This window comes from Tauraco erythrolophus, chromosome 5 (genome assembly GCF_009769465.1).
Source record: "Tauraco erythrolophus isolate bTauEry1 chromosome 5, bTauEry1.pri, whole genome shotgun sequence".
Classification (NCBI taxonomy): domain Eukaryota; kingdom Metazoa; phylum Chordata; class Aves; order Musophagiformes; family Musophagidae; genus Tauraco; species Tauraco erythrolophus.
In genome coordinates this window covers 1,640,672-1,665,094 of record NC_141469.1, presented here as the reverse complement: position 1 = coordinate 1,665,094, position 24,423 = coordinate 1,640,672, and the positions used below count along the sequence as shown (strand labels likewise).

At 47.5% G+C, this 24,423-nt stretch overlaps 1 protein-coding gene across 1 annotated transcript in view; it reads left to right on the top strand.

Annotated features, from left to right (window-relative positions):
- FRAS1 (Fraser extracellular matrix complex subunit 1) overlaps nucleotides 1-24,423 on the top strand; it is a 172,068-nt gene that overhangs the window by 55,326 nt on the left and 92,319 nt on the right. The window contains exons 3-14 of the mRNA XM_086611962.1: nucleotides 280-387; nucleotides 3,661-3,753; nucleotides 5,929-6,088; nucleotides 7,020-7,153; nucleotides 9,628-9,711; nucleotides 10,346-10,447; nucleotides 10,545-10,736; nucleotides 14,837-14,926; nucleotides 15,552-15,590; nucleotides 16,457-16,604; nucleotides 19,935-20,078; nucleotides 20,391-20,525. Coding sequence (XP_086468088.1) covers nucleotides 280-387; nucleotides 3,661-3,753; nucleotides 5,929-6,088; nucleotides 7,020-7,153; nucleotides 9,628-9,711; nucleotides 10,346-10,447; nucleotides 10,545-10,736; nucleotides 14,837-14,926; nucleotides 15,552-15,590; nucleotides 16,457-16,604; nucleotides 19,935-20,078; nucleotides 20,391-20,525 — 1,429 coding nt within the window. The remainder of the gene's footprint in view (nucleotides 1-279; nucleotides 388-3,660; nucleotides 3,754-5,928; nucleotides 6,089-7,019; nucleotides 7,154-9,627; nucleotides 9,712-10,345; nucleotides 10,448-10,544; nucleotides 10,737-14,836; nucleotides 14,927-15,551; nucleotides 15,591-16,456; nucleotides 16,605-19,934; nucleotides 20,079-20,390; nucleotides 20,526-24,423) is intronic.

Sequence of the window (24,423 nt, the reverse complement as noted above, 5' to 3'; positions counted from 1 at the left end):
AGAAGGTTCTTGGAGGTTATGTCCTAGCGATTGTCTTGCCGTTGGAGTTGATTATTTGCCGTGCGTGGCCTCGTCTTTGCGCTGCGTGTTTGAAGTTATGGAACGGATGGGACCAAAGTTGTGCCTGATGAGTGTGTGGGAGGGAGGGAGGGGTGATCTGCTGCAGGCTTTTCTCTTCCAGGCTCTCTCTGTTGAGCTGTTTGAGCCATTTGCTCTTGCCTGATATGGCACACACCTTGTGCTGCGTGGGTCTAACTCAAAACTTACATTTATTTGCAGAATAACACAATCTGGAAGCCGGATTCTTGCCGAGACTGCCGTTGCCGCAGCAGTATTGTCACCTGTGAACCTACCGCCTGCAAAGACCCTCGGTGTGACTTTCAGAAGGTAAGGGGCTGCCACTGTCCAAACGCCAGCTGACCCCTTCGGTGTGATGGGAGGAATGTCAGGTTGCTCGGGAGTCCTCAGCCTTCCCCTCCTTTAAACTCCTGGAATATGTCAAAACGCTCGTTTGCATCCGCCGCGCTGTGTTACGTGTAAAGGAATGGTGGGAGCGGTTGGTCCTACAGTCCCTGTGGAAGCAAAGCTCCTCTTGTATTGAGAGGGACACAAAAAAGGGATGCAGCATGAGATGTTTCCCTGGAGGAACTGGCAGAGGTGAGCTGGTCGCTCATGTCTGCCCACGGCGCCGACAGCTGCCATATCAGCCTTCTGGGCTCAGCTGCCTCCCCGCAGCTCCCTTTGAACCCCAGGGTCTGGTTCACAGCAGGACTTGGGGGAAGCAAGAGGGAGCAGTGAAATCCCATTTCCCCTCCCAGGGTGCGTGCCACTGGCCAGGGTCAGGCACAGGCTCTGTGCCCTTTGGCTTCTCATCGATCCAGTCCTGAGCAAGAAACACAGAGGCAAAACCCAGCATGCAAAGCCTTTGCTTGCCGGCAGCCTGTGCTCCCGGGGCGGTCTGATCCCAAAAAGGAGCCCCTGAAGTGGGTTTGGACGTCCCAGCCTGAGCCCAGCTTCCAGTGACCCTTCATTTAAATGTGGAGCTGGATGTCCAGACGGACACTTTCCGCTCTGATGGACAGCAACAGAGCTGAGATTGTCTCTCAGCTGCTTCTGCCTTGTGATGCTTGTTGAGCTTTCCTTGTCTCCTGCTTTGTCTTTCTCTGCCTGAGCCTTCGTTAATGGTTACAGTTAATTGGCCATGGAATTGGGCTTGCCTTAGCATCTGGATTACTGGGGCAGCACGCATGGATGACAATGAAAATTCGTGTTTTAAAGAGGCACTGCCAATATAATTATGTGGCTTTATGAAGCAGGTTACAATGTTTACCAATATGACAGCATGAACAAGGAAATAATTTTGATTCTTACTGATTTTCACCATTATTATTACTGTGTATTGCTGAAAGCAAGACTGAAGTACGAGGAATTTTTGCACTAAAGAGGAGAGAAATAAAGAGTGCTGCCATGGCACATCTGACAGTGAGTGGGCTAGATAAAACACTTTTCATTTTGAAAAACGGGATAAATGAAAAGGTGGCAACATTAAAGCTTATAAAGGGAAAGAGATTTACAGTGTGAAATGGATGTAAGTGTTCTGTAAGGGTCTGGCTGTTCAAATGTTGAAAAGGACCATCAAGGATCTCAGGAGAAAAAAATCCGATCGTCCTTCAAGCATAGGCAAACCTCTGATGAACAAGGTCACAAATTGCCATCCCTCTCCAGGGTTTATTTCTTATCTGCTTATTGTGAGCTTTGTGCTAATATTGCTGATCTTGTTTACAGCAACAAGGCCTAAACAAAATGTTCTCAACATTTGTGTGTAGAACCTGCTGCTGTGCATACCCGATGCTGTGAGTAGGCAGGAAATCAGCAAACGTTATTCCTGTTGTGGGAACCAACCCAACCCAACCCAACAACCAAGAACAGTTTCTCTACAGCACGATGAGCGTTGTGTAGGGTTTCATGGTTTCGGCTAAACTAAATGTTTAATTTTGTTGCCCGTCTCCTAAAAACCACGGTGTTGAAGGAGACCTTGAAGTGAGTAACTTTTTTCAGTTTGAAAAATGGAAATGTTTCTTTTAGAAAACAGAAAACTTGAGACATTTCAAATTATTCTGCTCGCTTTTCTCATACAAACAGAGAGGTGAAAGATAAGACAATTTTTTGGCATTGCAGTGTCTTCATTTTTTATTATAACAAAACAAATGACTCCTTTCTGAGCAGGAATCCCTTAGGTGAAGAAGGCGACCTCATGGATAAAATTTTTCTACATTTCACTTTGCAAACCTGCAATGATGTTCTCCAGTTTTGATTTTCTGTTTTCTCCCTCTCCGGCTACCAGGCTCGCATCAGTAAAATTGTTTGGTCCTTTTTGGTTATTAGCTGTGGGAGGAAAATACTGAGACCTTCCAGCAGCCTTCCAGTACTTAAAAGGAGGCCAAGAAAGCTGGAGAGGGACTTTTTACAAGGGTGTGTAGTGACAGCACAAGGGGCAATGGCTTTAAACTGAAAGAGGGAATTAGAGATAAGGAAGAAATTCTTCCCTCTGAGGGTGGTGAGGCACTGGAACCGGTTGCCCATAGAAGCTGTGGCTGCCCCATCCCTGGCAGTGTTCCAGGCCAGGTTGGATGAGGCTTTGGGCAACCTGGTGTAGTGGAGGGTGTCCCTGCCCATGGCAGGGGAGTTGGAACTGGATGATCTCTGAGGTCCCTTCCAACCCAAACCATTCTATGATCTGTGGTACCTCAGGGGGTACCAGGGGCCCTCGCGCAGTTGCCGTCAGTGACAGACGCTCTTGCAAAATCAGATCCTCCAGCAGCTGATGCTGTCCTGTCTAGGAGGGGCTGTGCCAGGCCTGGGGTGTTTAACGTGCAGCTAATGTGAAAGCATCTCTTTGGAGAGTCCGCAGAGACGTTTTCGGTGACGGGAGGCCGTGATCCTTCCCAGTGTTGGCCGATGTCTTTACTGATGTCTTTTCCCCTTTGTCTGATGAGTTGCTTCCGTCAGCATCATCTTCTTCCCTGCTGCTGAACAGGACGTAGCAAGTGGTCACCTTGCTAAGGCCCTGGAACCTGCAAAGCCAAGTGGTAGCAGCGTCACCTGACTATGCCATGGTTGGAAATGGTCAGTAGTTTTCAGTTCGTTTAAGTGACGCTATTAAAGAAAAGATGGTGACTATTAAGCCCAAGAAGTACGGTTAATGGATGCGTGTTCATCCAGCCTGCCAGCTGCGCTTCTGGTGTGGCGAAATGTTAGCCTGAGATCCATCCTGTACGTGTAGAAAACCATCTTTTGAAAAAATGACGTCTGTACCCCATTTCTCAGAAGCCTTCCGGTGAGCGATCTCGGGTTTTGTCTTGAATAACTATTTTCTGATCTTTGTTCTGGTTTGGAAACTAGTTCATCTGGGGACTTCCTCGTTGTACTGTTAGGGGTGTGAATCCTCCTACTGTTGTTTTGATGGTAAAATGCCCAATACAGCCAACTGATGTGCCACCTCTCCCCGACGGGATCCGCTGTAGCAGCGTTCTGCGTTTCGCTTAACGCGTTTCCTCCCTAAGCTGAGAGCACCCGGTCCAGCAGCGCCCCGTGTCTTTACCTTCACGTTCAAGTCTCCATTTCATGGGATCTGCTGATCAGATTCTTGTACCTTTTTAGGGAGAAGTGCTCCAAATAGCCCCCAACAAGTGCTGCCCTGAGTGCGCGTCCCGAGCCGAAGGATTTTGCCGTCACGAAGGACAGATCCACAGCGTGAGTGTTGCGCCACGTTCCTCCGCAGTGCCAACCTGTTCCAGATGTTGGCTTTCTGTTTGGGTCATGACAATGAAGGAGAAGTATAGTTCACTTGGCTTAATATTCCATCGCTATCAGATAATGTAATCCAACGGGAGGTTGATGGGCAGGGTTTGCAAAAAGGGCACGTGGCTGAGCAGCAGTGTGTCCTGCTTGGCTTAAGGGGAGGAAGTTTCCCACTCCTTCACTCGCTTTGGTGTTTCTGTGGATGATTGGGACAATATAGTAACGTTAGGAGAGAAGCCAAGCATGAACTTGGTGTGTTAACAGTCCCAAAAGAAGGCTTTTCTCTCAGCAGCCATCTATGCTCGTAGAGATCGACTGATGTCGTGCCACCTGGGTTATGTATTTTGTAATCCTGAATTATTCAAGAAGCAGGGTCCGGGATGTCGTTTCACCTAGGGAGACAAAAGGGCCAAAACAATAAGAATAATTGTCTACAGATAAGGGAAAAATAAAGATTCATGGGTAGTAGTCAATGAAACGTGTCGAACAACAGGCAAACATAGGAAAACGGCTTACCAGTGAACACCTGTCCTACATCTGGTCTCGTACAGACTTTTCTGTTTGAGAAGAGGCAAGTCAGGTCCAAATCTTAAGAAATGTGCTGAAATGCCCAGATACATCGGAATATCTGGACCTTCCACCTGAGATGGATGTTGTAACCCTCTGTGTCAGCGTGAGGCATGACCAGCATGAATCTGTTACGAGCTAGACAGAGGCTGGAATAGGAGGGATAGCACATCCATCCTCTTCTCATGTTTGTGCCTGTGATTTGGGTGATACTATATTATATCATATTATATTATATTTCTTCTTGTTGCTGTTGCTGCATTTTGCTCTGTCGTATTTTCACTGCAGCTCTTGTCTTTTGGCTCCCCGTAAGCCTGTTCTTTGGGATGTGAGTCAGGGGAATAAGTCGGCGTCCCCACGGGGATGAGAGGTGTGTTTGTACCTCTAGTCACATGTCACACCCCAGTTCCACTGTGGGATGGTCATTAAACAATTTTGTTGGTGGTGCAGAGTCTCATCCTGGTGGTGGGCATGGAATTGCTGAAGGAAGGGGTTTTCTCTTTTGTCAGTAAGCCACTGTCACTCTTTACGACGTAATTCTACGAGGATCTATCTAGCAGCACTGGTCCTAGTGGTAGGTCTGTTGAAGGAAATCTGTGTCCTCCATCTGGCAAAAGCTTTTTTATTCCCTGCCTAATTCAATATTGCACGTTTTGTAAAAATTAACGTTCGTTATTTGTTGGAGAGTGTTAAAATACACTGTCATGTTTCTTCTTGGGACCAGTTTTTCCTCACCGTGCCTCAGGGTAGAGGCATTTCTTCCAGTACCTCAAGGGGGCCTACAGGAAAGATGGGGAGAGGCTGTTCAGGAGGGCCTGTTGTGATAGGACAAGGGGTAATGGTTTTAAAATAGAGGGAGGTAGATTCAGATTGGATATTAGGAAAAAATTTTTTACCATGAGAGTGGTAGAACACTGGAACAGGTTGCCCAGAGAGGTGGTGGCTGCTCCATCCCTGGAGATGTTCAAGGCCAGGTTGGACGAGGCCCTGAGCAACCTGATCTAGTTGGAGATATCCCTGTTCCTTGCAGGGAGGTTGGACTAGATGACCTTTGAAGGTCCCTTCCAGCCCTAACCATTCTATGATTCTATGATTTGTTTCTACTTTGATGAATAAGCAAATCTAAGGAGAGTTTGCTCCCAGTGAAGTGCGTTAAGGATGTGTGGTCAGGTGTACGTTGGGGCCCATGTTGAATATTTCTCTAAAGAAATCATGTCTTTGGATTTAGAGTTTGCCCTACAGAAACTAGTGGAGAAGGGATGTATCCAGTAGCCTGGCTCTTTTGCAGTGGGTTGTTGCTGGATGCCGCTCTGCAACGGGAAGGAAAATGAGGCTGATCTCCAGGTCTGCTGCTTCACCAGTATTAACTTACTTCTTGCCCCAACAGCATGGCCAGGAGTAAGGGCTACAACGTGCAAAGATCACCTGGGCCTGCAATGAGTCAAGTTCATATAGCGTAGGGGGACGTAGAAGGGAGAAGATACATGTACAAGTCTCCTTGGATTCGTGCTGGATTCATGCCTGTGTTTTCTGTGCCTTTGGTTGCGTTGTGCCCTGCAGCACGGCACGCAGTGGGCCAGCTCGGGATGTGTCCGGTGCTCCTGTGCCCACGGGAAGGTGACCTGCACCCCCCCGGCGTGCCCAGCCCTCACCTGTGGACGAGGGGAGCTGCAACACACTGCTCAGGGATCCTGCTGTCCCAAATGCGTGGGCCGTGGCGGTGAGTGTTGCGTGTGAGCGGGGCGGTGTCTGGCTTCCTTGAGCAGTAGAGCACTGGAAATCTCTTCCCAGTCCCAAATCTGGAAAACTTTCCTTGGTCACTTCTGTTGGGAAGACACTGGCATCAGGTGTGTCTCTTAATTCTCCTTCTGTCCCGCTACCATATTTACGTTTTTAACAGCTTCACCCATAGGTTAAGAAGGAGTGATAAGCTTTAAGCAGTGAGCAGATGTGCCTCATGTGTCCTTATTTTAGAGATGAAAATCTGGAAAAAATTTTGCGGATCTTTCCGGTGTACTGAGGGTACCTTTGGCACTTGCAGACTCAGACTGCGAGTTCCAAACCAGCCGGAGCTATTGCATACCTTTTCTCACAGCAGTCCAGTGGGAGAGGTGCATCCAGAGCTCTTCATTCCCAAGTCCTCAAGTCATTCCCAGTACCTCAAGGGGGCCTACAAGAAAGATGGGGAGAGCCTGTTCAGGAGGGCCTGTTGTGATAGGACAAGGGGTAATGGTTTTAAAATAGAGGGAGGTAGATTCAGATTGGATATTAGGAAAAAATTTTTTACCATGAGAGTTGTAGAACACTGGAACAGGTTGCCCAGAGAGGTGGTGGATGCTCCATCCCTGGAGACGTTCAAGGCCAGGTTGGACGAGGCCCTGAGCAACCTGATCTAGTTGGAGATTTCCCTGTCCCTTGCAGGGGGGTTGGACTAGATGACCTTTGAAGGTCCCTTCCAGTCCTAACCATTCTATGATTCTATAAGTCTACAGCCCTTGAAAGCTGCTCGGATTGTTACTGTCATTCCCTGCTTTGATAAACCAGAATTTTGAATTTTGAGATGAACAAAATCCGTGCTTGAATTATGAGTGACGAAAAGGGATTCAAGGGTGTTGGAAAAGAAAATTACCCATTGTTTTCACATCTCTCAGAGCCTTGCTCCTTTGATGGACACTTGTTCCAGGACGGTGAGGACTGGCGCCTCGGTCGCTGCTCCAAATGCGTCTGCAGGGACGGCGTGACTCAGTGCTCCACAGCTTCCTGCCAGCCTCTGCTGTGCGGCCAGGTAGGACCCGTCTGGGGACAGTGCTCCTCACCATCATCTCTCCCTTGGCAAGGTCCATTTCTCACGCAGACGTACGAATGAGCTGGAGAATCTTCCGCGTGGCGAGTGGGAAGTTTGGAAAAGGGAGTTTTGACGTGTGGACGTGATGTGGAGCGACCGTTGGATCTGTCCGTGCCTTCCCTGATGCCTTCTTTCCCCACCGGTTTTTGCTGGCTAGTTAAGCACAAATACTGTCTAAAGAAACTGCTTTTTGTTGTAAACTGAAAGAATTACGTAGGGTTGATCAGGAAATGTTTTTATTTCTGTGAGGGAAGGAATGAAACCACAAGATTTTTAATGGGAATTTATCTTCACATATTTCAGTGTGTAGTTTGTAGCGGAAAAGTTTGGTTTACCGGTCTTGGTTACTTTTTTTTTTTTTTTACAAGACCTCTAGAAATATGGTTGAAAGTAGTCAAATGTAGGTGAAATTCCCCTTTTGACTTAGAGTTTAGAAATACAAGACAAATTTAGCTGAAAGAAGAGTCTTGGGACGTGCACTTGTGTTTAGAAATGGAGAAAACCAGGAAGCTAAGTTGGGCAAGCTCAAGTGGTGACTCCTGCTTTTAGTCCAGGTGAGAGAACCGGGACGTTTCTGTCTCCAAGACCTTTGTCGTGGACAAGTGGTGAGTTCTTAGCACTTTATGAAGTGATCAGCCCAACCAGGACGCTACAGTATTTTACACAGCGGTAACACAGGGGTTAGTAAAGACAACAGATGTTACACGGTGTTCCGCACTCCGTACAAGTGACTCCACTTTTGGAATTCCTGGTGTTGCATTGGAAGTGCTTACGGGTGCGACTCTGCTCTTTGGGTTTCTTTTCATTGAGCCCGTTGCTCCAGTTTTCTTGGGGCCCTCGGTGTACTCCTTTACAACAGCATGCCACGCTAAGAAAATGCAGGAGCTGCGTCCCTGGAAATCCCTCTTTCTGACCTTGACTTTGTGTTTTTGGGGCTGCCATTCCCCAAATATTTTTAAATTTATTGCCACCCTCCGGTGATGAATCCAGCAGCTCCCTTGAAACGTGTGCTCTGGCTGAGCGCGCTTCCCTGTAGCACGGAGAAAAACAAAAGCAGTGGTCGTAAACCTTCTTTCCTGTTGATGTTCACCCAGCTTTCTATTACTGGACCAGATGTTTTTGCAATTAACACTCTTATTTTTTTTGATAGAAAGCCCACCTGTTTCTGTGCACGCTAATTGTGTTTTGCTTCGTCCTGAGATACTCAATTAGTATTTGTTGACTAAGTACTGTGCATTAAAACAAATTTATGCCTGCTTTAGATTCCTCCTTTCGCACTCCCAAGTGGACCGATGTTACCTGCTGACTGATTGCACTAATGTTTAATCAGCTAATCATTAGGATTTAATTTGTGGCAACAGAAATGACTCTGCTGTTGCTGTGATGTAGCTGAGAAAAATCAGCTGAGAGCATCCAGGTTAATGCAGCGGAAAGCCAACTCTGATGGCGTTCCAGATATTTCCTACCAAGGTGCCCGGTGGAAGGGACACGAGCAGGATGTGCAAGGAGCCTGTTCTGCTCTCAATCATACCTAAAATTTTCTTGCATATTTTTTATCTCTGTTCCTTCCTTCGTTCTCCACTCCCTGTCAAAAGCAAATATGTAAATCCTCTCAGTGTTAAACTCTCATCTTCTCTCTTTTGGATAACCGTGCCCTTCCCTGGCTGCTGAGTAATGCCTGTTGCATGTAGGAGTGCACCTGAAGGTCCCACCACATATCTCACCTAAATCCATCCCAAATCGTTGGGTATGCATGAAATTGCAGCAGGGGAATTACAGTCATGTTTTGGATGGCTGGGGTCGAGGCATGCAGGAGCTCTTGTATTGATGTGAAGTGCCAACCTATTCCAGTGTGATTTAAATCAGTCAGGAAAAAGTTGAAATTAGGATAATCCAGTTTTGAGCATCGTTTAACGCCTGTACAGAGAGTTATGCTGTATGGATTTAACTGAAACAGTGCAAATGCCTGAGAGGCAGGGAGTGTAAATCACACATTCAGAGCCTCAAAATGTGACAGCACTGGGAAAATAACCTCTTCTCCATCTCACACTTCCGTGCGCTTCTCTACATAGCTTTGGTTTTTTTTAACCCTTATATATCTGTATACCTGAATATGTCCACTTTGTCTCGAGCGCGTTTGGCTTGATCCACATCTGTAGACCTCTCTCTGTGTTTGGACCTCCATTGCCATCCAAAGAAGCTCAGAAAATGAAATGAAGGAAATAACTTTCTTTGTTTCTACACTGATCTCGTGCTGGGAAGACTGCTCCCAGGTATTGGATCCACAATGAAGCCATGAGTGGCTGTGGTTTATCACGCAGATAATAAATGCCTGGGATTCCGGGCGGCGATGCCGAGCCTCGTGTTAACTCTTCGTGCTCTTATTTCACTTGTCTCTCCTGCTTTCTGTTCAGGATGAAGTTATGGTGATGTCTCCAGGAAAATGCTGCCCAGAATGTGCTCCGAAGGCCTGCTCGGTGTCAGGAAGAGTGTACCAGGTACCCTTTGATGAGCCACACCAAAAGGCAGTTGTTCACAAGTTCTGGCACATCTCTCCTTTCCCTCCTCCCGACATCTGACTTTCTGCCAGCACTGATAGCTTAGTGCAACCGTTGCTTTTTTCCTCCTTCCTGGAAAGCCAGAAGAGTTGAAAGAAATTAGGACTAGATAAGAATTTGCTGGCAAGCAGAAAGGAAGTTTGCAAGGTGAAGCAGATTCGGCACTTTCTTTTCACACTTTTTTGAAAGAGGAAAGCAGAAAGCACTGATGAAGGCCAAAGTATTTGTAGAATATAAAATAGAAATTTATTCCACTGTATCATCTGGAATCAATTTAATGCATTATTTAATGAATGTACATGTGTGGGATTTGCTGTTAGTGATTTTTTTTTTTTGCTAATAATAGTAGTTAAGGCCTCACCCATGTCACTAGCATGCAGTTAATGAGAAGTACACACCACAGCATCATCTAGACCTCATACCTCTTCTTCCTGTTTGCTGGTCATGTAGGGATGAGCATTTGTTTAAGAAAAGTTGTTATCGGATTCAGACATGCAGAAGGAGAAAGAAAGAAAGAAACTTGGGTGTTCACAAAGAGTGTTTTCACAATTGTGTACGTGTTCTTTTTGAACAGCATGGCCAACAGTGGGCAAAAAATCCCTGTGCTGCATGTACTTGTCACAGAGGGGAGGTCAGATGCCTGAGAGAGACCTGTGACTCTGTCAGCTGTGAGAAGGTAGTGAACAATCCTTCACCTCCGATACGCCGGCTGCACGCACGGCTGTGCCCGTGCCAGCGGGTTCAGGCAGTCGGTGGTTGCTGGTGTTCCGTAGGGGGAGAAGAAGGTGCAGCGTCCTGGGAAGTGCTGCGAGGAGTGCGTGTCTGCCAGGGGCAGCTGCGTGTCCGGTGGCACCGTCAGGTACCACGGCGAGGTGTGGAGCAGCACTGGCTGTGACTTCTGCCTGTGTCACGACGGGCAAGTCACGTGCCGGGAAGCCGAGTGCGCCCAGGTGGAGTGTGCCAAGGTAAGAAAGGTTTTCTTCTTTCAAGATGTAGCTGTCAAGTCCTGCAATTTTTATTATTTTTCCCCTCCCTTTTTCTTTTTTCTCGACTGACACCCTGAGACGCTCAAAGAGCCTGCCCTTCTCTCGAGGCTTGTTTTGTGCAATGACCTTGGAAACGCTTGCCAGGAAAGGAGAGTAAACTTGGGATTTTCCGTGCAAATTTGACTGCTCAGTGGGCTTGCATCGGGAAGCAAGCCAGCGTGAATCAGCGACTCATTTAACTTGGATTCCCTCCCGCGCCGATGTCTGCCTGCTATAGTGGAGGGTCAGACACTGAGAGGTTTCAGTGATGACCAGCTTTGCCAGGAGCTGGACCTGGGGAGAGACATCCAGGTCAGAGATAGTTAAAAGCTTGGAGATCTTCTTTTTATCTTCATTCTGTGTGCCACGGTGGGCTTCAGTAGGGTAGCTGGATGTGGATGTCGGCGTTCCTCTTCTCTCCGGTGTCTCCGTGCCATTCTTGGCGTGGAAGTGAAGCCGGTAAGGGGTTTTATTCCCAGCACTGTTTACACCAGAACTACCCACCCTCCCCAGGTTACGCTGTAGTGGCTTTGTGGCGGATGTGCAGGATGCATTGGATGGGGTTGAGCGCTTCGCGCGCAGCCGCACGCGGACGAATGTGGTTTGGATTGACTTCTGCGGTGGGATGGGACTTCTGTGGTCTGTTTTAATTCATGGGCTGCCACCTGCTTTGTACCCACCACTCCGCAGTGCCAACGGAGAGAAGGGACGGAACTGTGGCCCTCCGAGTTTTCTCTCTCAGTGGCCACTCTGCCTGTGCGCTGAATCTGCAGTAGCAGCACCTTTGTGCTGGGTCTGAAGTCCAGCCAAAACCTGGATGTGATGGATTCACTGGATTAGATGGTTTTAATGAGTGCTCGGAAAAGTGGGAATCCACGCACGGGGTCCCAACCGATGCCTGCGCGGAGAGGATGGATCTAGGAATAAAAGCGCGTGCTTGTTCATCCGAGATCCTGCCTTTTGTCGCTGGTGTGTTCCTGCTGATGATCATCTGACCTTAAACTGCACGGAGAGGTTTTCCTGGGTGCCAAGTCGTGCTTGTCATAAAATCTGGGGCACTGGCATCTGTTTCAGTCAGCTTCCTGCGTGCTTACGGCTGTAAATTGGATCATTTGCACTAATGGGGATGGCGTGCTGTCATGGCTCAGTAGGGAGAATTATTTAATGTTCCTGCTCGTATCTTGGCTCCTGACACAGAATCCATTATTCAGAAAAACCAGGGGTATTTTACAGAACAATAGCTGGAAACGTTAGCATGTTGGGTTCCAAACTGGGGGACTGGAAAACGTGCAGCATCATTGCTCACGCAGCGATTTTTCAAAGTCAGGCTCTTCAAGGTAACCACCCACCTAAAAGCATCTACAAAAGTGATACAGTATTTTGTCAGGGTATGAGCTGGTGCAATTTTGAGTTGAATGAAACGTGATTGCCAGGAGGACAGAAGGAGGAAGACAGTGTCCTTTGTTGTAGGCAAGAGTTATGGTCCCACTTTGGAAAAGATATTTGCCCGAGGATTTATTATTCTGCGTGGCTTCCCTTAAGATAAACTAGTTTCCTCGAGTCATGTTCATAGTTTACCTCAATAGTGCAAGGTGCACATTAATTAATTACAATAAAATACTTGCTCAAGAAGCAAATGAAACATTTGCTTTTTCCTTCGCTTTTCCCTTTTCGAGTTGCGGGTCTGTTTTTCAGGCACCCGCATCAATAAATCAAAGCTGGTGTGAGGCTGAGAGCGTTTAGATTCATCTCTTCATTAAGGCAGTATTAATTTTCTGGTCACATCATCCGATTTCAAGTGTAATGAGGCCACAGATATGAACTGCAAATCCTCGACAGCTCGACATCGGATAGCAGCGTTACGTGAGGGTAGGGTAGAGGTTTAGCTTTTATAAACCCTTTCCAGCAAACCTGTCCAGCCACTGCTGAGTTCAAGTGTCTGTGATGATTCTGACCTCATCTTCAAAAAGTCCTTTTCAGCAGGTTGCTGATGAGTTAGGAATACAAGTGGTGTGGCAGGCTGGGATAACTACGGATGTGGATGCGCTCAACTGAAACCACTGGAACTGTCAGAGCATCAAGTAATCCTGCTGGAGCACTCGCCAGCACCCCAGCTAAGTAAGCGCACTCGTGACGATGCTCGGAAGAGGATGGGTCACGGGTGCTGGCAGGAGATGCTGCAGCTCACCTGAGTAGGCTGGCGAGGGAGTATTTCTGCTACCAGCCCTAGAAACCACAGGATGAGTAAGGTGGAGCTTGCAGGGTGCTGGGTGAGCACCATGGAGCCAGCGAGCTGCAGAAGTCTTTCCCATATTTAGAAGAAGCGGAGCGGCGTTGAGAGTTACAGATGGTGCACGTGGATGTAGGTGTGTACATGTTGGAGAGGGATGCATAAAACATTTTTTTTCTCTCTTCTGCCTCCCAGCCCGTCGCTGCCTTTCGACGTTCTCCACCTGGAATGTGATGAGTCTCTCTTCAGCAAAGCCACGAGCTATCTCACATAGCCTCTTCCTTTTCTGAGTCTTGGCAGAGCAGTGTGGTTGCATTTTTTTTTTCGGCTAGGCGAGCCACGTTCCGTGGCCGGTTGTTCTCAGTTTTCCTGTAGGGTGTGTTTATGGATGTGGGTGGGAATGTGGGCAGGGATGGGGATGGGGGAGTTTACAGCACATAGCAGCGACGTGAGCCCCAAGCACTGCCAGTGGTGTTTTGGAGGCACGATTTAAGAGCAAAAACGTACAGAACCAGCAGAGAGAGATTGAGGCTGTGTGTGGTCCTCGGGGACAAAGAACCGTGTGGTTTCTCCTCACTCACCCATGTTCAGAAACGCACGAGGGTTGCCAGAGTGTGGCCTGGCTTAGTTTTTGTGCCTCGGTGAATCTAACAGCGACCGGTGTTAGATTCTGTGTCCCGAGTAATTCACATGTACAAATCGATGAGTGTGCCAGCATGGCACGGTGAAAAAAATCCTGGAGCAACTGCTGGAACAGATGCCCGGGTCACGTAAATCAGCAAAACTGTTTGAACTTGTGGTGAGCCACCAGAAGAAAGCAGCAACGAGCTGCGATGGAGCCCAGCGTGAGCCGCTTGATTTCCTTGGGGACGTGAGCCCCTCGCAAACCTTCGGCAGTCGGCCTGGTTGCAAGGTGAGGAAGATGATGCCCGCTGAGGTTGGGGCTGGATATTAACACTGGTGTTTAACGGGCATCGATTAAACGAGGGCTCAGTGCAGGGCGGCACCGAATCGAATTTGGACGTTCGTTTTCAACTTTTTAATTGCCGTGGTTTCGCCTACGTGTGTCTGTTTTCCGAGTAGTGTGTAGTGCCTGACCTGTGTTTACAGAGTGTGAACATCTGGGCCAGAAAAGCTACTCAGGTGAGGAACTCAAAGCTGTGTCTTTTGAGCTGTGTCCCCGTTCCCTAGGACAGTCTCTCCCTCTTTTCTAAATGTTCAGCATCCACTTGGGCACAGGAAGTTGGGACGAATTAGGGCACCTCGTTCCCTTCTCCTGCTCCTAAATTCTTCTCTTCCAACTGAAGTTACTTACGTGGAGTTGGACAGTTGTAACAAGGAACAAGCTTTTTCCATCTGGGATAAATGGAGCATGCGCTTTGAAATTCTCTTGGGGAAAAAAAGTAGAACATCCGAAATGAAGGTAATTTCTACGCGTTGAAATCCTGACAGTGGTCCCGTAAAATCCTAGTGATCCATGGTAAAAATGTGGCGTTCCTGTTCTCTGTTCTTGCAGTGGATTATACTGGGGGGGGAGTCTTCCTCTGCGGGATTTAGGGATGAAGTAATGGCCTCGTGGCTGAATTCCCTGACCTTTTCTGAGGTTTGTTCTGCAACTGCAGTGTTCACTACTTCACTCCGTACGTTTTTCACTCCGTACCTACAGAGATGGAGTAGGATGGAGAGAAGAGAAGTTGAAATGAGATACTGAAGATTGTGTTGCAGGGCAAGAGCCGTTCTGCCTCGGCATTCCGCAGTGTTTTTGTGGATATTGATTCCCTCTGAACTGCTGCAACCTTTCTCTTCACAGGGCGAAGAATTAATTCACTTAGATGGGAAGTGCTGTCCTGAATGTGTTTCAAGTAATAGTTCCTGTGTTTACAAAGAAGACATCAAAGCTGTGAGTATCCTGGTACTTGGGAGTACGTAGTAGTGAGTTCTGCTCCTAAAGGTTTAGAGGAATTGACTCTCCCTCTCCAGTTCTGAGAAGGAGATGATTTGCAAGCGTAGCAGAAAAATAATCCATGAACATTGTCTGCAGGTCGCTTTCACAATTTGCAGAGCGCCCTGGTTTGTGATGTGGGCATCTGCTGCAGGGTTGAAGTTGGCTTTGCTTTCCTCTGTGCTGTGGAATCATTTCCCTTCCATATTTAATAGATGTCCCCCTAGGTTTCTGCACATCTCATGGGGTTAAAGATTCCTGATTTTAATCCTGTAAAGTCCAGGCTACGTAGCTGGGGCGGTGCGTAGCTTTCTGCCTGTGTTTCTCACTGATTGTAATTTTTACTGCAACCAGAGTCCATTATTTTATGAATGTTTTCACAGAACTTTCCTTCTACAGTGAAATAAAAAGGAAACGTTAAGTATCTCGGTTTAAATATACCAGAAATGGACTTTTCATTGCTCTGACAAATCGGGCTGGAGCTCATAGCTGCTGTTTGCCAACGGGTGTGAGAAATGAGAAGTTTAATACTGTTTGGGGTTTTTTTTGTTCAAAATGCTGGTACTTCCCTTTCTCTCCTCAGATCTCTTTCTCTGACCCAAGTGAGGTGAAACGTATTAAGGTGTCAGGTTTATTCCGGGTGGTGCTTTGTCTCTTTGAAGAGAGGAGCTGGCCCAACAGCTTCACGTCCCTTTTCTGCCTTGGGAATTCCTCACGCGGTGCCGGCGGAACCTCAGCCATGGAGGGCAGCTTTGGTGCCCTTCTGAGCAGACCTGAGGCTGCAGATGGCACATCTCTCCCTCCATTGACTGGCCAAAGTAGACAGGTGTCGGGTGCGACGGGTGGTTTTGAGGAAAGCCGGCGATACCTCTTCGTCACTGGTGTTTTGGCCAGTCCTCGGAGATGGAAAGCAAGGCAGTGGAAGAGAGGAAGTAAAATGCTGTCAAGCTTAGAAAGAGACTTCAAGTGTGATAAAAAGGTCGTTATGCAAAGACATGGATTGAGACAGAGGTCAGGTTGCTGTTATCTCTCCGTTGAGATGTAGAGCAGATTGAAGCACTTGTCACGGGGTGCGAAAAAGAAGTGGACAAGTGAGGCAGCAAAATTTGGAGTCAGGAGAAAATGCTTGGAGTCAGAGAAAAAGAAGGGAGGTGGAGAAGTGGAAAGGACTTAGTGCTCGCTGAAAAACACCCTGCTTTGGGGAGGGAGTGCTGGGAGGGAATGTGCTCAGGACTCTTCTCAGTAGGCGCTTCGCAGGCTGCCATGTTCTGGAAAGGCCAGGAGAGCAGGAGGCTTCCCGGTACGGAGGCACGCCGTCCCGTGCCGGCAGACCCCGGTGCTGAAACACTCCCAGAAACATTTCGTTTACTGGTGTGGCGCTGGTGTGGCCCTGCAGTTTTCCCAGAGCCTTCCCTGCATGGCAAAACCAACTTTGTGCCAAGGCTCTCCTTCGCTCCTGATGCCGGGCGTTGGGCGTTTCTTCCGCAGAACGGAGAGCAGTGGGAAGAAGGGCCGTGCGGAGAGTGCGAGTGCCGGGACGCGGAGGTGACCTGCTTCCAGCGCTCCTGCCCGCCCTGCCCGCCGGGCAGCCTGGCCGTTGATGTGAAGGGTGACTGCTGCCCGCGCTGCCAGCCAGGTACGGACCCGCGGTCCATCGTTTGTCACCCCTCTTGGGTGGGAGCGTGTGCGTCGCACGCACCGACGTGAAGAAAGGTGGGGAGAGGCTGTTCAGGAGGGCCTGTTGTGATAGGACAAGGGGTAATGGTTTTAAAATAGAGGGAGGTAGATTCAGGTTGGATATTAGGAAAAAATTTTTTACCATGAGAGTTGTAGAACACTGGAACAGGTTGCCCAGAGAGGTGGTGGCTGCTCCATCCCTGGAGACGTTCAAGGGCAGGTTGGACGAGGCCCTGAGCAACCTGATCTAGTTGGAGATATCCCTGTCCCTTGCAGGGAGGTTGGACTAGATGACCTTTGAAGGTCCCTTCCAGCCCTAACCATTCTATGATTCTATGATGTTTTCCTGGCATCCCTCGCTTCCCTGGTACCGGTCAGACACGGAATTTTAACTTGTCTTTGGTTTGCAGTTGCTAAAAAACTGGTTTCCATGAATTTAATTAGGATTCTCGGAGAGGTTTAAGGCTCCATCCAGATGCTCCCACTGACTTCCCCTGGTTTAAACGGTCCTACAACTCTTTTGGCAAAAGAGTTTCTCCGTGGGGTTGGTGTTTTGGAAATGTTTGATCGTTTTCTTTTTTCCCTCAACATGAGTTTTATAAGGCAGGGCACGGCTCCTTTCTCAATCCTAACGTGGGTTTTGGAATTTTTGATAATTTCTTGGGAGTGGAAAGAAGAACAAACCTGCTTACTGGTATGCCCCAAGATCACCTGGGGCTGAATGGCTGCCAGTTAATAATTGTTAATAAGGATAGCCTTAGCTTATATTTTAATTTTGCATATAAATTCATTTTTTCTCCAGAATATTGTCATTCTCCTTGATTTACATTTTATAGATGGTAGGCTTCAGCAGTGGTTTGCTAATTTTTCATGCTGGTAGCTCTTCTTGTTGCATTCATATAACTTTGGTTTTATCAGAGTGCTCCAGTTAATGCTTTATCCCAGTAAAAAGAAAACAGCTTCACAGTTTAATTATACTGTCATTTGCAGGAGTGCCTTGGCACGTTTGCCATATTAATGTTTTAAAGCTTGTTATTTACTGCATGCTAATAAAAATGCAAAGCCCTACAAATTGAAAAGTGAGGAAAATGGGGTTTGGGCACTTCAGATAAAATTGTCCTGGATTTTTGAAAGGGAACAACGTCCACACAGGTTCCTAAGGAGGGGGCAGATTATAGAGTGCTCCCAGCACCCATCTGTTCTCTTTCTTATCAAGAGGTGCCACTGTGTACCAGTTACCCCTTGAAAATCTGACTTCTTCATTTAACTTCCTCTTCATTTAACGGCAGCATTTTGGAAAATACAGGCTTTGAAGTCATGGTATTGGATATACAGAGCCAAGCTTGCTTTTTTTGGTCCTGGAAGGTAAACAGAAATTTCATTTACTGAAGCCTGCTGTTTTCCCTCTGTCGTCTTCTGTGTTGCGTTGGATGGAAGGAGAAACAAATGCCAAATCCAGCCTGCAGCAGTTCAGTCTCTGAGCCCAGGGCATCAGTCCCTAACGCGTCTGCTTCGTTAAAGCCAGTAAAAATTTATTGCTGCTTCTCACAGGTGTGCTGGGGGAAGCAGGCAGAGAGAACTTGAACTTCTCAGCCGGTGTAGAGCACCTTGCCCTGAGCGTAGCTGTGTTGATGTGCAAACCAGCAAATACACCCTGTCCCTGACAACATGCGGGTTGGAGCAGAGGGAATTTTTTTTCTACCTAGAGAAAAATCGTCCATTCTGTACCTCTTCAAGTCGTCAGTTCGTGGGCAGACTGGAAGGATGGGCCTGCATGTACCTTTAGAAAGTTATTGGGAAAAAACGGATAGAGACAGAGCCTCCTTAGTCATTCCTCCCGTTTGTCACTGCGGATTCATCGTTCATAGAATCATAGAATGGTTCAGGCTGGAAGGGACCTTCAAAGGTCATCTAGTCCAACCCCCCTGCAAGGAACAGGGATATCTCCAACTAGATCAGGTTGCTCAGGGCCTCATCCAACCTGGCCTTGAACGTCTCCAGGGATGGAGCAGCCACCACCTCTCTGGGCAACCTGTTCCAGTTGTTGTCTTCAACTGTCTGTCTTCTGTAGCTCTTGGTTCCCGATTCTTTCCTTAGGTACGTCTCCCTAGAAGCTTGCTGGTTCCTTAGTGTAAATGAAGGAGCATTTTCAGCATTGGGATCCTTTTTGCTGACCTGTCAGGAGCGAACAGACGGCTTTTCTTCCAGCAAGCAGAAGTAGCTCAGTAGTAAATCGCGAGTAGTCCTTCTCTGCAGTTCTCTCCAGAACTGCATCCAGTTCTGGAGCCCCCAACATAAGAAGGACATGGACCAGTTGGAGAGGGTCCAGAGGAGGGCCACGAAGATGATAAGAGGGCTGGAGCACCTTTCCTATGAGGACAGGCTGAAAGAGTTGGGGCTGTTCAGCCTGGAGAAGAGGAGGCTCCGGGGTGACCTTATAGCGGTCTTCCAGTACCTCAAGGGGGCCTACAAGAAAGATGGGGAGAGGCTGTTCAGGAGGGCCTGTTGTGATAGGACAAGGGGTAATGGTTTTGAAATAGAGGGAGGTAGAATCAGGTTGGATATTAGGAAAAAATTTTTTACCATGAGAGTTGTGGAACACTGGAACAGGTTGCCCAGAGAGGTGGTGGCTGCTCCATCCCTGGAGACGTTCAAGGCCAGGTTGGATGAGGCCCTGAGCAACCTGATCTAGTTGGAGATATCCCTGTTCCTTGCAGGGGGGTTGGACTAGATGACCTTTGAAGGTCCCTTCCAGCCCTAACCGTTCTATGATTCTATGATTCTTGGCCCCTGCAGAGAGAGCAGCCGTGCCATTTGAGAAAATACCTGGGGTCAGGAAATGCTTGCTATGGTGCTGTGGCACAAAGCGTTTGACTAGAGGGGGAGTGCTCTGCCACCTCTGCTCTGGCCTGGCACGGACACACTCTTGACTTACTGCGGGGTTTGACTAAAGAAAACTCAAATTCAGGTTGTTTCGGATCGTTAATTCCCGATGACTTAGGATTGTTACTGCTGAGAAACCGTGTGGACAATGAATATCCTTTTTATCAGCAGTCTAGAAACATCTCAGTCTGGGCAATAACTTCTCCCATACTAGAACATGACAATATATTTGCCCTCTTTCGTGCAATCTTGGAAAAAACCCCACTCCCAAACAAACACACCTTGAACCACCAACAGTAAAAAGTCATAAATATCACTTTGATTTTGGAGCACGCATTGTTTCGTACCTTCCTGATGGAAAACGCTGCTGATGCTTTTTACCTTTGTGTCTTTCCTTTTGTGCCAGTCGAGTGCCACCCGGACTGCTTGACCTGCTCTCAGTCCTTCGATCTCTGCAGCGCCTGCCGCGACGCCGGGAGGCGGCTGCAGAACGGGCGCTGCGTGGAGACGTGTGAATTGGGCTTCTACCAGCACGGGGGTACATGCTTAGGTAATTTCTGCAAGGGGTTGGACCCTGTTGGATGACCATCTTCTCTCTTGCATGCTGTGCTTTTGTTTGTAGGATCTCAGAGGCTTATTCTAAAGAGATTGCCAGGCTTTGTTTGGCAAAGCTTCAGGCACCACTGAGTACTTAACTGAGTTTAAGACTTCAGGGGGGTTTCAGGTGGAAGCCTGTGGAAGAAGCAGATTCTCAATGTCTTTTGGCAAAATGAGGCAAAATCGTCTCCTTTTGTCAAAGCAGCTGAGTCTTGCTGCATCAAGAGCTTTGGGATTAATGCATCTTTCTTCTTTTTCTTGGAAGCCTGCAATGAAACATGCTCAGCCTGTACCAATGGGTTTGAGTGCTCCTCGTGCCGGACATCCCTGCTCATGAAGAACGGGCAGTGCGTGACTTCCTGTGGGAAGGGATACTTCCAGGATCAGCTCCTCTGCACAGGTAACTCGGAGCCAAAAAAAAGAACTGCAACACTTTGGGATGGCGATACAGCAGGCGAAAGCTGTGCCTGAGCTGCTGGATACGCTCTGTGTTGAGGGATCTGCTGTTGACGTAGGTGTTAATGTTCACCCTGGAGTAAAGGAAGGAGAGAACAGAGGAATTAAGTCATACAGTGTAAAATGGGTTACTGGTTGGGGAAACACCCATTAAAATTCCTCTGCAGATCGGTTCTGTTGGTCTAAAACTCTCTGCTAGTGATGACCACTGTCCTCTTTCCATTCAGAATTCCCTTTTGGAAGTGTGGCTGTGTTTTTTGTGGTGGTAAGGGTAGAGAGCAGGACGTATGCATTAATTTTACGAAGGATTTAACACCCTAAGCCATGCCTGGCCATGAGATCCGTGGAGTTTTTCTTGAAGTTGGGTGCAGACTAACTGCAGCTGCTCCTGCCAGACCTTTTCAGGAGATGGTAGAAAACTACACACTACTACTTTTCAGGTAGCGTGTAGAAAATTGCTTGGAGGGATGGAGGATTGATAGGACTTAGAAAAGCTCACAGAAAACACTTTTTGGAGATCTTTTTTGCTTTGTTTTGCCATTCATTTGTTTCGTACGGTGCCCTCTTGCTGAAAGTTAATTGGACTGTTTTCAGGAAGCATATTTACAAAGTAAATTAGTAATTCTATAAAACACTGAGATGTCTCTAAATCCTATATCTTAGCAATTGGAAAGACTGAGAATAAGATTGAGAAGTTAGAGTTTTCTCTTTGGTGGAACTACAATGGTGCTTTTTTGAGCTTCCCCTGCTCCATGGAAATATTTGTACTTTTCCCAAACTGTAACGCAGCTGCCTTGGCATCATGGCAGTTGAATTTTTTTCTCTAAAGTTAACACTTCTCTGCTTTTGATGTCAGCCTTTTTAGAAGGCTTCTATTTATTTCTGCAGCTCTAATTCAGAAAAGAGGTGGAGCACATGCTTGGCTTCTTGAGCCATCACTTTAATTTCTTTGGAATTAGCCCTCCTGCTTAAAATTTAATACAGGCTCAGGGCTTTTGGCAGATTTCAGGCGAAAGCACTTTAGATGGTAAGTCCAACTTCCTTTCCTGAAGTGGTTTTCCTTGAAGAGCTGACCTTTTGTTTCAGATTTTTCAAGGTCTGAAAAACCTCTGTCCTCCAGCAGTGACTACAGACTGGGGCCCCATTGTTCCTGTATAAATAGAAAAGGGAGACCCAGCCCAAAAGAATTTATAGACTTGAGTGTCAAATAATCTTCTACTTCATTTGGTTTTATTTTACCATTTCCTTTCCACCTGTTACTAGTGTTTTAGTTGGCAGTGCCCACGTACTGCTGAAGCAGTAGGGAAGGGCTAATGTTTCATTTTATTACTGGTTTGTAGATTACTGATTGTACATTCCATCCCAATTTGCAGTCATGCATTACTTGTAGCTGAAAGTTGCTGAGAAAATTTGTTCCTGTTTCCTCAAGGGAATTAAACCAATTTGCTTTAGTTCTGCCCGGCTGCATTTTTCTGCATAAAGTCAAACCGGTGGAGAAAGTCTTAAATTTCAGATACGGTCTGTAATTCATTGCCGTTCACTCTTTCTTTGTGTGCTCTTTCTTTTTACAAATCTCTAATCTGATTGTCCAGATGAGCCTTAGACTGTTCAGAAATATTTTTCTCTTAATGGTTTTAACATCTACAGTAAGCATGTTCCAGAATCACAAGAAGGATGAAGTAGACCGTATTAATTACTCCAGTTCCAGTAAACTCCCTCTTGAGGAATTCACTCTGGGGATGACCAGAGTGAATTCTGACCTACAAGAGGAGGTTTCTTACTCCCTCCTATTGTTGAAACACTGTTGTACCCTACAAAGACCTACAAGAGGAGGTTTCTTACTCCCTCCTATTGTTGAAACACTGTTGTAACCAAACACAAAGAGTTCATCTTTCCTTTTGTTGATGTTTTGTAACATCTGCTCTAATTGAATGGGGTTTGGAATTTCAGAATACAGCTGTTCGGTCTCTGCCCTGTTTTCATCTTACACCAGGGTTGTTTCCTGCCCCTGTCTCTCCACCTGCTTCTGTAAAATGTTCAAACCATTAAGAGAAAGTCAAGTTGAGAATAAAAGGTAGTAGGTTGGGTTATGTAGCAGTTTATTTAAAGATCACGGATCAGTTTGTATCAGGCTTGGAGCAGAGAGGGTTGAGGAAGTCTCCCTGGTCAGAAATTGGCTGTGGAAACAGTTAAGAAACCCCCGAACAAAGGCAAAGCCAAGGGAAGCAAAAAAAAAATTAAAAATAAAAAAATCTGCCTGACAGAACAGAAGGGCTCTCACTGCATTTTTCTAACTTAATTATTTATGTTCTCAAGATTATTTAAAAGCCTAGGCAGAACTCAAGTGTTTTGATCTCCCAAAATGCGGATGTTGAAATATGCAGCTTGCCACTAACAGCCCCATCTCTCTCTGGAGCAAAGCCCTTGAGTTTTTCTTCACGACCTGTTGTTTTTCTTCACCGTGTCTGGCCACGGAGGCTCACCTCGAGGATAAACGGCTGAACGTGCCCACGCTGAGCTTGCCCAGCTCACCATGACGAGGGCAGGGTAGAGGTGGTTCATGGTACTGTGTGGCACAAAGTGGTTGGAACCCCATCCGTGCTTCCCCAGAGCATCCCGTTCCTGCTGGGATGCTGTTTTGTAGAATCATGGAATCACAGAATGGTTTGGGTTGGAAGGGACCTCAAAGATCATCCAGTTCCAACCCCCCTGCCATGGGCAGGGACACCCTCCACTACACCAGATCGCTCAAAGCGTTGCTCTCCAGCTGTCGTCAAACACGGGAATGTTATACCTGCAGTGATGCCGATAAGAGACAGTTTGGTGAGTGGATCTTTAATGGATCTATGACTTCTGATCAAGCACGAAAGAACGGACACAGCGCTTTGCCAGACCTCTCATCGTCCGAAAGCCCAGGCTTGTGTCACTTCTCTGTGACAACTACGTCATACCCCTGTGACTCCTGAGCTACAGAGCAGAGAAACAGACCCATTGACTCAGGAGCCACCAGAGTGCTCTGGCTTTAACCAAGAAGTGAGATCCTGGAGGTTCCATCTGGTTAACGCTGGTTTTCTGCAAGACGTGTTACGGCAACGTGATGGGTACCGTCGTGTCAGCTGAGGCAGAGTAATGGCACATCCCATCTCAACTGGAAGGTCACCTTTATTCTTTTGAACATCATTCCTTCAGCAGCAGCATCTGGTTAAGCCACAGGGTCTTACGTAGAAGTCCAGTATCCACATGGAAGGGAAGAGGCGATGCAAAACGGCCCGGACAGATCTGCAAAGAGCCAGGAAGGATGAAAACAGTCGCTTCTGTTGATTTATTTTCACGCAGCCACTCCGTTGCCGTAGGCAAAGAGGTTTTAGCTGACGGTGGCTCGTTGAACGCTTCCAATTTTTCCCCTGCTTTTTCAGCGGAGTGGGTGACGGGCTGTTGGGGTGAGGAGCAGCTGTTGAGTCTGGCAGTGATCCAGCGCTGAAGGAGCCAAAGCTTCTGCAGGGCAGGGCGTGCGTGAGCGTGTATAAACGTGGGGCAGGAACAGGTTGGAGCTGCTCTTCCCACTGCGTGGACCCGGGTCCTACAGGTCTGGAGTCCAGTACTTAGAGCTCCAGCTGCAGTCATAGAATCATAGAATGGTTAGGGCTGGAAGGGACCTTCAAAAGTCATCTAGTCCAACCCCCCTGCAAGGAACAGAGATATCTCCAACTACATCAGGTTGCTCAGGGCCTCGTCCAACCTGGCCTTGAACGTCTCCAGGGATGGAGCATCCACCACCTCTCTGGGCAACCTGTTCCAGTGTCGTACCATCTGATGGCAAACGGAGCGGAGATGTTGGCTGG